General features: G+C 36.6%; 1 protein-coding gene across 3 annotated transcripts in view; it reads right to left on the bottom strand.

Moving 5' to 3' along the window:
* Positions 1 to 539: 539 nt before the first annotated feature.
* The window catches only part of SYT9 (synaptotagmin 9), a 62,925-nt gene continuing 47,480 nt past the window's right edge, over positions 540 to 15,984 (bottom strand). The window contains exons 4-8 of one of the 3 annotated variants that reach the window (XM_015863972.3): positions 9,227 to 9,347; positions 8,018 to 8,189; positions 7,258 to 7,387; positions 6,366 to 6,522; positions 540 to 5,313 (exon numbers count right to left, since the gene is read on the bottom strand). In XM_015863972.3, coding sequence (XP_015719458.1) covers positions 6,415 to 6,522; positions 7,258 to 7,387; positions 8,018 to 8,189; positions 9,227 to 9,347 — 531 coding nt within the window. In that variant the 3' untranslated portion in view covers positions 540 to 5,313; positions 6,366 to 6,414. The remainder of the gene's footprint in view (positions 5,314 to 6,365; positions 6,523 to 7,257; positions 7,388 to 8,017; positions 8,190 to 9,226; positions 9,348 to 15,984) is intronic. The other 2 variants (XR_014947048.1, XM_015863973.3) reach the window with 2 other exon arrangements.

Below are 15,984 nucleotides of genomic sequence, written 5' to 3'. Positions count from 1 at the left end.
TGTAGAAGCCTTGCTGATGCATTTGTGAGTTCAATTTGTGTGGTCATACCACAGTGACATCTGTGCTACCATTTGTTTCTGGGCTCTGCCAGTGGAACCCTGGGAACTTCCCTGAGCTACATGTCAGGTGTTGACAAGAAGAATGCTAATCTTGCTAACCTGCCATGCTAAATACTAATTTTGGTAATTTACCGTACTGTGAGTAGGTAGAAGTACTTCCGTAGCTTCTTTATTTTTATTCTTCATTATTTCATACAAGATTCATGTTTGGTATCTTTAAAAATGTTCCTCTAATAAAATTTACATCCATAGAAGTAAATGAGAGGAGGGTTCTACATTCAAAACCCCAAATCATGTTGGAGTGCTGTATGTAACTATTCTGTTAACAGTTCTTTTCTCTCTGATCTCATTTATTTTATCAGAAAAAATATAGGAGTAAATGGAGTTAAAACACTTCCAAAGTGTTTGTGGTGTTTCTGAAGAATGAATCGAACTTTCATTTATTAAATACAAAATAGCAATAAATTACAATTGCACAATTTCATACAGAGTTTTTATTAAGATCAAAATTACTTGTTCAGACTAGATTTATATAAATAGATCACAGTACATTTTTACTTGTGTTTAGAAGATTGTAGTACATATTATAAAATTAAGAAATTTTTTGTCCCTCAAACCATCACTGCGAAAAGGAATCATGCATTATTTTTACTAAACAAACAAAATGCCCACCTAGTAGAGAGAGCCTCGGTACAGGAATGGCTCTGCTCTCCAAAATTAGACATGAAACAGAGATACCAAGACTATTTATTGAACAAGAAATAATAAAGTACGGTACAATGTTTGTGTTATTAAAAATAAAGTATACCAAAACAACACAGCTCTCTTCACACACCTTTGCAAGGGGTATTAAAAATGACAGCTGGCCAGCATGCAACTGAGTAAAACATTCCAGTTTTACAATGTCTAAGTTTGAGCAATGGAAAGACTAACTAAAAATTCAGACAAAACAAACAACCCAGATGCTTACAAGTTCTCTTGTCACCTTCCCTTCAGTACCATGTGTGCTTTGCTCACTCAGCAGTTACATTATGTCCTGGTGATAGCCTTCCTAAATAGTGTCTGTTTCTGCCATCTGGACTAGTACATTTCATGGACCTTCAAGGAGGTGGAGGTCCTTTCAGGACCCTGGCTTTTAGGACCCTGGAGTACTTCCAGCCAGAGTTCCTTGCCCAACTCACTGTTTTAGATGGTGACTCTAAAAGAAGCTCAGCTCTGAGTGTGCTGTTATCTTACAGGGTAATTCACACCTTGCATAGCTTGGTTCACAAATCATAAGGCTGTCACTTCAGAACAGAATTATGGTTGCAATCAAGGCTTTGCAGTACTTAAAACTCCACTTTGATTCTTGTTGTTACAGAGTCTGTCCCACTCCTATTTTCCTCAGCATGGAGGGTTCTGTTAAATTCTACAGTGTGTTGGATTAGTTTCTCTACGTGTTTTTTTCCTTTCGGAACAAGAAAGCCATTGTTTCTCACTTGATAGTGAGATGTAAATATTTTTAAGTACATTGTTCTAAAGAGAAGAAAACATTTTATTGGTAATGCTTCATGCTGAGTCACCTACTGTATGATTTTTATTTTTTAATTTTTTTCTGTTCAAATAAACCCAAAATGCATTAACTGTAATTTAACGTGATAGATTTCTAAGAGGGTGAGAAACACTCTTCAAGCAAATTTCCAGTCCTCTTTCTTCCTTTCCCTTTATCATTTGTATCTTTTAGACTAGAAGCGAATAGAGTTCATGGGAATTTTATTATTATTATTTTTAATGGCAAATATGTCCTCTCAGTGCTCTAACACTGCTAGGTGATAAAACTGCAAATTTGCCTCTTGTACTTTGGACTTTAGATGCAAAGTGTTGATACAGCTTTGTATATTGGCTGGAGTTTAAAAAGCAAAAAAACTACAACAACAACAACAAAAAACAACCAACCAAAAAAAAAAAAAAACAAAAAAAAAAACAAAAAAAACCCAAACATATCAACTGCCCCTCACACCAAGAATAGGTTAGACTAAGATAATATTTCTTTTCATTCATTTCTGTTGCTCTCTGCCACTGTACCATTTCTGCTACTGGTAGCTACGTTGCCCCCTTATAATGTTTGCTGTCTTATGTATCAGTTGGTATAGAAAGCTGAAATGTACTGACTGGCAGGAACAGTATGGGAGGTGGATCTTTTTTTCCATTCTTGCTTTTTGTTCTGTTCCTCCTTGCTTCTACAGGTTGCAATGCATGCGTGATTGGTGTATCTTCAGGATTATTTACAGGGGAAAATAACACAAAAAAACAATAAATGCTTTTAAAGTCTTGTGACTTCAGCAAAAATAAAGGAATTTCAACACTCAACTGCAGAAGTGTTGTGCCTGTGAAGGTTTTAGCCCTAGAATTTCACACAACTACCCATTATAGTCTGCCTCAGTGTAGAACCTTGGAAAGCTCTCATTTATTTTTTTTTCTTCATAAAAAATATCAAAAATCACGGCTTCTTATAGAAAACTAAGAGTTTAATTGAATATTGTTAATGAGTAAAGTGGGATTAAAATCTTGCTGAGATGCATTCCTGGGGGATTTCCCTTTTTATTTTAGTAATGCTTTACTTGTGATATAGCATAATTGTGCCTTCACAGGAAATAAAACAAATGAGGGTTGGAGGTTTGGAATTATTCTTATGAGCTGTTCTACTGATTCACCTCTGTGAATTATAGTTCAGAAAAGAAAAGTGATCAGTACCGGGATCACAATTACCTCTGTGTTTCCAACTGGTTTTCTAGCAGTACATGCTCCGTTACTTCCGATATTGCTATTGCCAGGCCCACCAGAACCATAACATGGGAATGCTGAAGGTCAAGGGAATAGCATAGATTAAGTGGAGTCAAAAGGTGAAGAGAGAGAAGCGCAGAAAACAGCTGTTGTTCCACTTGTGAACTGCTATGAAAAGGCAGATATTTTATAAAGCACAAAATGATGCCATGGCCTGTGTAACAGCTTGTAAGTCATGAGTCAGAGAGCAAAAATTAGGAGAATTAAAAAAAAAAAATAAAGAAAAAAAGACTTTTCTTTGTAATAGAAATATTTCAAACTGTTTTTAAAATCATTCTCTTGATGCCAGCCCCTTGAGCATTAAATGAACTGCGTACGATAATAAAAAACATTAGCAATTATAATGACACTTCTTTTCTGTTGATGCCCTTTTGAGTCACTAGAGGCAAATCTGAGAAAGATTTCTGTTCTGTACCATGGAGACAAAATGAATTAGCTGCATAGGTCTTTTCATTCTTACAGAAGCTTCTGTTCATAACACTGCCCTGATAATAACGATTGCAATGGGGATGCATGCCTTGTGTCCCAGGTGGTATTGCATCTATGCTGTTTTATCCAGGAAATCTAAGATCTCCACTTACAAGGAAAAGGTCCTTCTTTGTTCATGTGTATCTCCCCACATTGGCTTCTGGAAGATGTGCCTGAGTAAAGAGTGCAGAATTTTGCCTGAAGTGAGGACCATGCATGAACAGTTATGAGCATTGTATTATATCACTGGTCTGCTGACATAAGGCTTCACTTGAGCATGTATTGAAATACCTCTGCTAGCGCTGCTTTGTATTTTTTGTTCTGGACATGCCCTGCTACCAATCTGAAATTTTGCTTGGGCAGGCTTTGAAGAGTTGTTGAGCTTGCAAGGACAGCTAAATTCTTCATAGCAAAACACGAGATTTTAATGTTTCGGTTTTGGAACGACTGTACTTGTAGGACTTCTGCTCTGTAGCCACACTACACATTTACAACAGATCCAAGATCTTCTGCAAACATTAAACTGTGTTTTTACCTTTCAACAATTCTGGTTTTCTGGAAGATCCCTAAATAACAAGTTATAAAACTTTTTTTTTTTTTTTAATTATTATTTTAAATAGAAATTGCAAACATTTTCTTGAATCTGTACGATCGTTTTTGTGTCAGCTCAATTACAAACTGAAAATGACTGGTGAGCATTTAACACATACAAGATGCAAAACAACATTTGTGTGCATAAACTTACCTGAACGGTATATATGAAGACAAGGGCTACCTACCTGTATTTAGCAGGCAACTGAATTGTATAATACACACATGATCTGTGTTTGCACTTTTAAGATAAAGATATTGATGTAGAAACCTGACTCAAAGTCTCTTCAGAAAAAAAGTTAAGGAAGAGTTAACCCTATGCATGGATAAATAATGAGCAGAATTTATCCCAGGGAATACTGTTCCAGGACATAAATTTCATCATGTGAAATAATGTAGTGCTTTGATTTGGTTTGATTTTTTTTTTTTAATGGTCAGAATTCATCAGCATTTACAATGTACAATCATTTAAGATAGCCCTGTCAATGTTAGCTCTACTACAAATAATAGTCTTCACAGGCATTACATAGATTTGGAGCAGCATTTTAAAACCATGTGTGTGTGTGCATGAGCTTGTGTGTATGATGAAAGAGTGACCTGTCAGATTCTGCCAACCCTTTGCAGTGTTATGGACACAACAAAGATGCAGTGACTGGAAAATCATCTAACAACACCAAGGGCTCCCAGCCTCCATGCTGTACAGATGCTAATCTTCTTTCTAAAAGAACACACTGTCATTACAAACACTGCATGTATCTTGTTCTCACCCAACAGAACTTTTTACAGCTTTGAAGGATTTGAAGCATTTCTGCTAAGCAGTGCATTATGTAGTCTTGATTTCATGTAAGGTGAAAAGGGACACTAATAGAGGCAAAAGATACAGCTCCTCATCAAATAAGTCTGATGACAATCATTCTTGGGATAAAAGGACTTAAATAGCTTTACATTTACAATACTGCACTTTTTTTTCCCCTTGTAAATACAATAACCATATTTGAAGCTGGTTCCAGTATCTGTTGTTTCCATTGCTGTCATGTTGCTTGTAAAACCTGGGTTATTTTAATGAACAAAACATTTGACTTGAATTTGGGTAATGCTTATGATCATACAAAAATCTATCAGTAGCAGTAGTGTCAGCTGGAGAACTAATGCTACAAGTGGATAACATTGCACTACTTGAAACCAATAGCTTTTGACACAGATGAAGACTGAGGGTTCTATTCAGCAATATTCAGGGTCCTATGGTTGTGGCCACAGAGGTTCCAGAAGCTCTCTCTGAGTCTAATCCTGATTCAGGAACCAAAATGATATGCTGTGTATATATTTCTCTGCACAGCCTGGATGCGCTGGACACCCTCCCCCACTTGATTCCTGGGAAGGGAAAAAAAAACAAAGTCTCTGTTTAGCACAGTGGCATGAAAAGGAATTCACAGCAATGAAATCTAAAGAAGTTAGCCAGGCATGTATGAAAAGAACAGGTTGCCTGTAAGAAAGGGAAGAGCTGTCAAAACCTAACTGTGGGCTCTGGCTGCAATAAAATTTATCAAAGAGGGAAGACGAGTTTGATTTAAGGATGTAGCCAACTTCTGCTAAGAGACACTTCTCATTTTCTAGGATATACTAACTGTTACAGTGCTCCTCATGTGCTCTGTTGGTCTGTTCCTAACACGGTTTGGTTACAGCTAAGAGTGCAGAGATGTGTTTTCTAAACTCAACTCTCAAATGCCCAGGTGAGCATTTCAATTGTGGCATTTCAGCCAGGAGCTAACTTCAATGAGGACACAAAAACCTGGGCTCCAGACTTTGCTTGATCTTCCTTCACAACCATGCTTGTCTGTTGGTATCCCCATTCTCTCACAAGGCAAAGTGCTTCCCTGCTGCAATGGTCTGGGAGTGCTTGAAGGTCTCCCTGCTGAAAGTGTGCTGCTGTTGTCCCCAGGAACCAGTAAATGTAATTGATTATGGAGATAGACAAGGCCAGGGAATCTTTGCCATTTTGTAACATCTTCCTATTGTGTGACATTTAATTTATGGAACAACCTAAAGCTGGTGCTTGCAACCAAGTCAAGTCTTTAGTTGCATTCTGGTAGGAAGTCTAAACTGCAGAAAGTACACACAGAGCGTCTGTCAGCTGCCTGCTTCTATATATCAGGTGCTTATGGCATTATACATGGCATAATAGGAGTATGATATTTTTTCTTGTCTTTCAGCAGGCAGCTGTGACTGTCCATAAATATAGTAGCTTCTCCTGACTGGGACTGTTGCCCAACTTTAGCCAGTGATAGCAACAATAAAAATAAACCATGGGAACTCTTAGGAACCAACTTAGAGCATTGAAGTTTTGTGTCTCATGAATCAGGATTAGCATTCCCTGTATTGGGAAGGGAGAGGATTAAACAGAGGGATTAAAAGGACATCTTTACCCCACTGGACTCTGTGGAATAGCCCCTGAGGATATGGCTAAGAAAGAGTTCAACAGGAATGCCAAATTTCTGCTGAATAGGTTAAAAGGGTGAGGAAGCCTCTTCGGCAGCCATCCAAGCGCAGAAGACCTGCATAACATTTCTGCTCAATAGGGCCCTAAAGACAAAAAACAAAACAAAACAAAACAAAACAAAAACCATAGGAACCTTGAATTTTATTTTATTTTATTTTTTACTAATTGTGTGGCTTCTTATTAATGCCTCAGATCTCCAGAGACACTTAAACCTTTTCTTTTTCTTTTTCTTTTTCTTTTTCTTTTTCTTTTTCTTTTTCTTTTCCTTTTTCTTTTTCTTTTTCTTTTTTTTTTTTTTTTTTTTTTTTCCTTTTCTGAATAGTTAGACATTCCTTGAGATTTGCTAGATGATACAGTCTTGCAATAGAAGTAATCATATCAGGCTTTTATATTGAAAAACAGTGGGTCTTGGTTAATTCTTAGGGAGCTCATTTCTTTAAATCGATTATCAGTGAAAGATACCCTATCCTATGTCTGAAAACACAAACAAAAACAAACAAAAAAAAACCAACAACAACCAAAACCAACCAACGATAAAAATCAACCAAATAAAATAAAATCTGAAACCTTTATCCATTGAATAATGAATGTGGTTTTCATGTATTTATCAAATACATTAACTACTTTCTATTCCCATGAAATTGAAAAGAGTAGACTTAATTTGCATGTTATTAGTACTGGTGTTTCTGAGCACTTTTCTAGGATTTAGTGTATAGTTGTAGATCTTGGTTTTATCTGTAAAATTTCATCCTATTTCTACTGCCATATAATAAAATTTTAACAACTGTAGTAATTGGAAAGCAAGAAAAAAGTCTTACCTCTGCAAGAGGATGCCAGTGGGCAATGGGTTTCCGAGGATATGAGAGCATTTCATTCCAATGGTCACGACCTAGACTTTCTGCATCGTTGCCTACTTGACATACTCCAATGACCTCATTGTGACCTACACTGTGAAAATGTTCCATAATATGCTTTTCATAAAATATTACCTTTAGAATTGTGCCATTTGCATATTTCATTAGAGACAATAATAATGATTTTTAGATGTATCTAAATATAATAAAGTATAAATTACGTGGCTTTGCTGTTGGAATTTCCCACAAATCAACATAATTCAGTACAGTATCCACGGTAACAAACACTGTGTGTCTATATGCATTTCTTTTATTTTTGTATGAGAAATGTAAGAAGTTCCTTGTGTTCTGTAATTAGTTACAAGTACAATAAACTGAGCCACAGTTTTAGAAACTGAGGCATGTGTCTAAGGGGTTGGCGTAGTTGCTCATAAATACAAAATCAGTGTATAAACTGATAACCAAAAACAGTTATTTCTGTTCTGGTAAACACATGCAGCTTAGTTATATTTGTTATGGATGCAGATCTGCATTTTAAAATTTAGAGAGGAAATTCTGCCTGACATTGAGGCATTTTAGTCTTCTACCAATCTCAGTATGAGAAAACATTTAATTTCCCTTACACTGGGAGGTAAAGGATAACAACTTCATTCCTGGATGCAAAGCTGCTATGCTAGATTTTGAGCCAATAGGTAATGTTATTTTACAGCTACAGGTATCTCACCGGTCATAATCCATTACAGCTATCGACAAGTTAATTTGGTCAATGTTTTCTGGAGGGACGTCAAAGACTATGGCTTCATTGTAAACGGGATTAAGGGTATTCCTCTTGGTGGAAGTTTTTCTTTTCTTTAGTCGCCTTCCTTCACACATTAAAGAAACCTTCACGTAGGGATCTGTGTGAATCATAAGAACAATGTTGTTTTTTTGTTGTTTTTACGAAAACATAAATGGAAATTAAAGGGAGTATTCTTGTATGCCCATACTGGTTTGCAGAATTAGTCACCTGTGTCTGGAATTTGAACTTCTTTATTACCATGGAATGATGGGGAGGCAATGGATATTGGAAAGCTTTACCTGTTTGAAATCCTGTGATGAACAATTTAGCTTCAAGAAGTTTGGGTTTTTTGGTGTACTGACTTCAGAAAGAGTATTAAATTATCCACTGAAATATGACTGCTTTATACAACAGCCTGTGTATCAGTGTATTTATCACAACGTAATTACTTTTACAAGTTTGTAGGTCAAACAGAAGACGATACTATTGTGCACAGTATTGATGCATAGTTAAATATAATTCCAGGTGTAAAAAACTGCAGTTTATGTTTCTCAAGAGAATTATAAATACGGATGCAGTGAAAAATGTTAAAAAATGAAAATGAAGGGGAAAAAAAAAAAAGCTATTCCACTCTAGATCCTTTTTGGGAGTTCTGTGACTTCTAGTATGGAAAATGAATCTGTGAGCTCTTATTTAAATTAGTTTTCCTTGTTTTCATTAGCCATTTTTGATACTGTTGCTGAAAGGAGTCTGGGATGACTGTTTTGTCCATATGCCATCAGCAGAAGAATTGGCTTGGTGTCTCTTGGAGATGGTCAAGGGTCAGCCTGCCTCTGTGCCACAACAAATAATCTGTTGTATGATCCAGTCTCTAATATTAAATCAGTTTCATCAACTCAGCCTGCTTTGAATCATGATTGCTTTAGAAGTAATAATGCTGCTCTCTTATTGAGAGGAGATTATTTTGAACTGTTGATTAAAGCAGAATGAACGTTATTTACTTCTCAGTAATTCCTGTACTCAGGTGACTCAAGAGCTTGCAGTGTAAAAACGCTTCTTTTCTAAAAACATTCTGGTAATTGACAATGCTGGAGTTCTGTGACTCAGGAGGGAAGTGGGACACTAATCCACACTGAGCATTAAATAAATTCTTACCTGATGCTCCTGTGATATCCATTGCCTTTAAATTTCTTGCCTTTATTATTGTAATAGTTAGTCTGCCAGCTGTTGGAAGGTAGCAGAGTGAAAACATGAGGTCACCAAGATCCACATTATCCTGTTCCAAGGAAACAGAAAAAATATGAAGTAATAATAATAGTTTTCCCTAGACATAATCCTTAGAAGATAAAGGTAAGTTATACCCTCGAACTTCTTGGAGAGGGGAGGTAATGGCCCATGTGTGATGTATACAGCTCACCTGCGGTTTTTTACATCCATTAGGGAGTCTGTCATTTGGTATGGGGAAAAGTTCCAGAATATCAAGTATCAGGGAGAGATGATGACATAATATTAGCAAGCATTCCTTGGCATGAAATAACAGAAAACCAGGTTCTGAAGACAACTGCTAATTATGATTGAGGGCCACGAGTGTGAATGAATTACTGTAACCACCCAATGTAATTTTATCAACATTTTGAAAGACTGCATTTTGTTTCTAAGACACTGATGACATGCTATGCTTCTGCTGGCAAATGCACAAAGGATGCTTAGAAACAGTTTCCTGAATGGCCTTTTATCTGGCAATAAAATAGCAAAGGTTTATTCACCTCTGTTTTTGAAATACTTCTACTCCAGAATACCTGGTATTTGTGGGGCTTAAAGAGATGCTAAGTCTAGAGGCAAGCAATTGGGAATAGGGAAGCCTGGGTTACAGTCCTTGCTGTAATAAATAAATAAGTAAGTAAGTAAGTAAATCTCAACAGGAAATAAAAAAGCTTCAGAAAAAGTTAATGAGAAAGGACATCTTGTCTTGCAGCGAGGAACTTCCTGTCTAAAGTAAAAGACATGGGGTATGAATGGAGTTCTCCCACATACGTACCCCATTGAGTAATTTGTTAGTGGGAAGAGGATGACAGATTGCTTCCGACAAGTATTTTCTGAGAACAAGTGGAAGAAGCATCCCACTGAACACAGCAGGTTGTGAAAAGACAGTTGCTATCATTCTTATTTATTTATTTTTTATCAATTTCACCTCAGATGAACTTTCTGATCCACTGAAAATATCTGCTTTCTAAATTGATTTTCCTGTGAAACTCAGTTCTGTAGTAAAGTCTGACAGAATGTAGTTGGATGGAAAAGATGATGTTTTTAAATGTATTTGCACAGATTTGGGCCCCTTATCCTGGCACTCATAAACACTCTCCTCCCATTCTTGAATTTGACTGGAGCTTGACACAGGAAATGACTATCAGAAGGGGAATTATTTACTCTTCTACCTCGACTGCCTTGCTTATCTCATGAGGCTAGTGCTCTTCCCTCCTTAACTAGATATCAGATATTCAGTGCTTTCTAAATAAGGATCAAGCAGTACATTTTGTTTTAAGAAAAGATCAATGCATCTGCAGATAAGAATCTTTAGGAGCTGTCTTTGTACCAACTGCTATGTCACACATACACATGTACTTAACCCCCACCCCTAACCCAGCACATCCCAAATGAAGGATGGTAGACAACATAAAAGGTAAGTGAAAAGAACTCCTAACAAATGTTTGACTCTGAGCTAGCTGCTACACAGACCAGTGCCCAGAGCCTATGTGTGCACAGCTTGGAGTCAGCAGGGAGATACACAAGGCAAAGAATGGTGGTCATTATCAGAGAAAATGGTACATCAGAAGGGATTTCAGAAAATATGTGCATTCGGTCAGAAATAGCTCCTTTCCTTCTGCTGTTACTGGAAAGGGCTGCTGTCAAAGAAGGAAAATGCTGATAATAAAGGCCTTCTGTCAATAATAACTAGCTTTTAACCCTGGCTGAACTTTGTCAACTGTCATCCTTTCATTCTAAAGACCAGTGTTTTGTGGTGGCTGTAAAGCTGATAAAGGCTGTGACAGTATCAGGATAGCTGATATGACTCATGCTGTTTAGTGTCTTGCTGGATCATGCTTGGAAGCAGACCTGCTGCAACACTGTTTTGCTGACTTGCTTTGTGGGAGTATCAAAGTGCCGTTTGAAAAGGTGATGTTGTTCAGTCCTACAAGCTAGAGTGATATCAGCACATCTGGGAGAAGTTCCTGTCGACTAATGTCTGTGCTTAACATTACAGCAGGAAGATTTTAGCGTGGGTAGTTTTTCTTCCCATTGCGAGAAAGGAAAAAAAACAACACAATTTCAATGTAATTCCTCAGCTCTAAGGTGCTACAATTCATGGCTGTGGAATACTATCTTCAACTGACAACTGTGCATCTCAAGGGAATGGAATTTGAGAATCCACTTCAAGAAATTAAGAGAAGCCATCTTTGGTCAATGAGGGGAATTGGTCACTCTGGCGGATTTTGAGGGTGGATATTTTCCATTATTTGGTCACAAGCTCATAGAAGAATACAGTGTTGTGAAATCATTCCATTTTCCTTCATCATAAAATCAAACCTACAAGGCATCTGTTGTTTTAACTGTGTATTGGAATATTCTTCTCTTGAAAGACTTACTATAAGACTTACTATGCCTGCATTTCAAAGACATCTAGTATCAACCCCCCCCCCGTAAAACTAACAGTATGATTATAAATCTTTTAAAATGCTGAATTCTAGTGGTCTGTGTGGTCTAGTAGCCTGTGTGTCTATTATCAGAAGCTATTTACAGTTTTAAAAATAGCCAGAAGTATAAGTCACTGCCTAGTAAGGTGTCAGCAGCTCCACACTGCTGCTTAGGTTGTGCATAAGTCACCCTGTGAAACAGGGATGTGTAACCTTAAAGGGAACTGCGGTAATGGACCTCTGAAGGGCTTCACTTTTGACTCCTTTGAGGCAGCATTAGGAAACTCAGGACATATCATACCTTCTCAGTGGAACCTGTAAGTTATCTGATGGTTAGGGAGTTTCTGACAAATGGGAGTTACATTTGGCATCAGATTGCTTTTGTGGACTGCTTATTCCTTTTCTTAAATACACTGGGTGCAGGGAACAGGTACATAAAATGATTCTAAACAAACAGCAAGGGATGGAAGGTAAAAAACAAATCATAGGTCATGAGTCCTCCCTTTGTCTCTAGTCTAGATGAAAACATGCTACTGCTGAGTTAGACAATCATAAGTTTTGTGCCCATGTCTTGAGCAAATTGTGCCTTGATTTCTGTAGCAAACAAGCTGTAGTAGGCTTGCTGTCACGTAGTGCCTTGTGTCACTCTAAACTGTATGCCTCAATTATGACAGGTTCCTTGGTTCCTCATGTACAAAAAAGACAGCCACCATTTATTTACTTACTTATTTAGGCGTTAATTTTCCGGTACATTACAAAAATAAAATCATTCTAATTCTGGGTAGTGAGATGCTCAGATGTACTTTTATTCATCTACTCAACTCAACCATTAAGGGGAGCACTCAGAGGCAGCGATGCCCTTGCTGATATCTTTTAAAGCTGCTACCTGTTGAAATAGGTTTTCAAGTCGCTGTCAGTTTTAGAGATTTTACAGATATTTTTTTTTTTGCTCTGTCAGAAAATGGTGATTTTGCAAACTACCTCCAATAGCAGTTTTGCATGTCACTAGAAATGAGGAATAAAATGGACATTTTGTGTAATGAGACTGTATCATTTGTGGACTGATTACCAGTATTATCTCTCTCTTTTTCTTTTTCTTTTTCTTTTTCTTTTTCTTTTCTTTTCTTTTCTTTTCTTTTCTTTTCTTTTCTTTTCTTTTCTTTTCTTTTCTTTTCTTTTCTTTTCTTTTCTTTTCTTTTCTTTTCTTTTCTTTTCTTTTCTTTTTTTTTTTTTTTCCCCTACTCCTAGTGAAGGAACATCAGTCCAAATTTAATAATAAAAAATAATAATAATCTAGTTATTTCATAATCTTCACTGGAATGACTGAAATTATGCTTCTGTACTGCAAGACAAAATTTACTGTATATTATTCTTCATTATTATCTTTAATGATATGAGAGCTTCAATTTTGCAGGATTTTGGAATAAGTTCACACTGCTAAGAGAAAGACAATTTAAGTATAGAAGGCGTATGTTTTATGTTGAAATGAAAAAATACTTTAAGAGGTGCTGTCTCCTTTATTGGATATAAATCTATTAAATTGCTCATCTATGCTGATAAGTCTGATTCAGATTTGAGTGATCTAAGATGTTCATTTGGTTCAGGCACAAGTCCATGACACAGATTTTATGGAAATACCACACTAGGAAACACTTGTGAGTCTAATCTATTTTGGAATGATGGTAAATCATGTAAAAATATCTTAAAAGATGATATACTTATGAAGGTAACTACATTTTCAATTCTTCATTAGATCATTCTGAGTAATATGTGTGAGAAATGTATACCAAGGAAAAACACTTTAGAAATGTATGCTTTTAATTGGATTTTCACATGAATAGAAGAGTGCCAGCTGCCTTCTCAGTACAAAAGTATTGGTGTTTTATGATGACTAAAAAACCCTCTATTTTTATGACATCTTAAATTAAAGAAATGAACACTAGTCAAGTAGGCATTTATCAGTCATTCAGACTATATACAGTGAGCAATGATTGAGTAAAGTTTGTGGAAAGTGGGAATGGCCTACCTAGCTTGTATGTGTATACAACTATATGAGGTGTATACAGATCCTAATCTAGGGTGAACAAAAAGGCAAAATAATGATTTCTTTTGAAATCATTGGAATCCTAGTATTTTCTCCACTGGATTATCTGTGTCTCAGCACTGATTACTTAGCATACATTGATAAAAAAAAACCTGAATCTGAGTGATTCTTGCTTGAATCAGCAAGAATGAATTATTTGCTGGAAAAGTAGCACTGTGAGCTGTAGGCAGTTCAGGAGGCTCCTGGAATGAACTGAGGATAACTACTTGAATCAAGTACTACATGGTCCCACCAGGGGAATGCAGTACTGGACCTGTTGCTCACCAGTGCAAATGAAGTGATCGGTGACATCAGGATTAGGAGCAACCTGGGCTGTATTAACCATGCTATGGTGACAGTCAAAGGGTCTTGCATAGCATCTTGGCAATTTATAATCTCTGGATTAGTGTCATTGGGTCTTTTCCGTTTCACACAGGAAAAAAAAAAAAAAAAAAAAAAAAAGATAAACTTATGCTATCAGCAATCCTATGTCTTCACTTCACAGCCTAGAGATCTTTTGACAAAGGTTTTTCTTTTTCCTCTCCTGAATCCACTGTACTTGTATCATGACTGTTTATCTTTAAGACAGACACCTGTATAAGAACTTGTGTTGTGTTAGTCGGTCAAAATACCTTAGAATGTGGGTAGCAGGCATCAAAGGGTATGAATGTAAAGGATATACACTTCAGAACAAATCCAGTTAGTTTATCTGAGGAGAACATATACATAACTTGCTCTTGCCACAATATCCTTAGTAAGTCAAGGAAAGAGGCCTTTTCCTGCAGGTGGTGTACTTATGTTTCTGAAGACCCAACACCTCCATTGTCCTAATTTATATCCTATAAATAGAATGGCAGTGATTAACTGAAATTGCCTTTCCAATCGGTTGCCTGCATGTTGTCTTCAGTTATCTGAATGCATTTACAGAATGTTCTTACTGAGTCGCTTAAGACTATTGCTAAATTATTCTCTATTAAGATCCTTACTTTAAAATTACTCCATTTGATAAACTTCACACTCATGATTATTTTAAAACTCACACTTAAATCCTATAGCTTTTACTGGCTTTGCATTCTTTACATAAATTTCCAATTCAGTAACCCAAAAACAAAATTGCTTTGCTGAATCTAGGTCTAGGAGTGACTCTAATGAATTATCCTATAGCTATTGAGATAATGTCTTAATTTGTTCCAAACTAAACTGATGAATGGGGGTGACAGCCTGAACTAAGCTGATAAAAATTAGTAGACATGGCTGGAAAAGCTGGAACACTTGTCCTCTTCATGTGCGTGTTGCTGTGTCAGAAATAGATGTCAGAAGTTAACAAAAGTAATTTTTAGCTTCCCTGTGAGTTAAGAGGAAAGAGTATATATGGAGTTGTTTTCTTAGGGCTTGCTCTGTGGCACTGTTAGTCAAAGAAAGGAGTAGTTAATTAAAGCTTAAGCTTTACCTTTCAAGTTTTGCTATTCCTCTGTAAAGGATTTTGTTTTCTTGAGTTGCTACTGCTTTATGCAACTCTTCTGTGACTTGTTGCTTTCTACAAAATACCAAGTACTCTATGAATTCACCACTACAAAAAAAGTAAAACGTTCCCCTTCTCTTCCTTTTCCAGAAACTATGCGTATCTTATCATTTCAACAGGGGAAGGGAATGTGTGTTTGGTGGGGAAAGATATGGGAACACTTCAGAGCTAGAGAAGATCACCTTATCTTTCTAATCTAATATTTAAAGATGAAAATGTCATAGCCTGTAAGATGTGAGTTTACAAGTGAGATGCTGTGAACAGACCCACTTCTCCATTTCTTCCAATATATTCCACTTCAGTATATCCCATACTGTCAGTGCTTATAGGCTGCCACATTTGGTATTATGCTTCAAAAATCTTTTGAAATGGAAGCTCCTTGAAAGTGAGTTTGATTATTCCATGCTGCTAAACTATTTTAGTACAGTCGACTCAAACTTTTCTCTCAGCAGAGAAGGAAGTGATGCCTTAGAAATACGGATAAGTTTTGGAACAGCCATGAAATACAGACTGTTCTGTATAGGAATAGTTGTTTGGAGAGCAACTGTTTTCTTGAAAGGAAAGCTAGAGGGAACTTCAGCCAGGAGATGGTGCAGTTTTGATGTTAGGTTGCTAT

Source organism: Coturnix japonica, chromosome 5 (genome assembly GCF_054131305.1).
Source record: "Coturnix japonica strain WE chromosome 5, WE-NBRP24, whole genome shotgun sequence".
NCBI classification, from domain to species: domain Eukaryota; kingdom Metazoa; phylum Chordata; class Aves; order Galliformes; family Phasianidae; genus Coturnix; species Coturnix japonica.
Note: the sequence above shows the minus strand (reverse complement) of the source record. Positions and strands in the feature narration are given on the sequence as shown.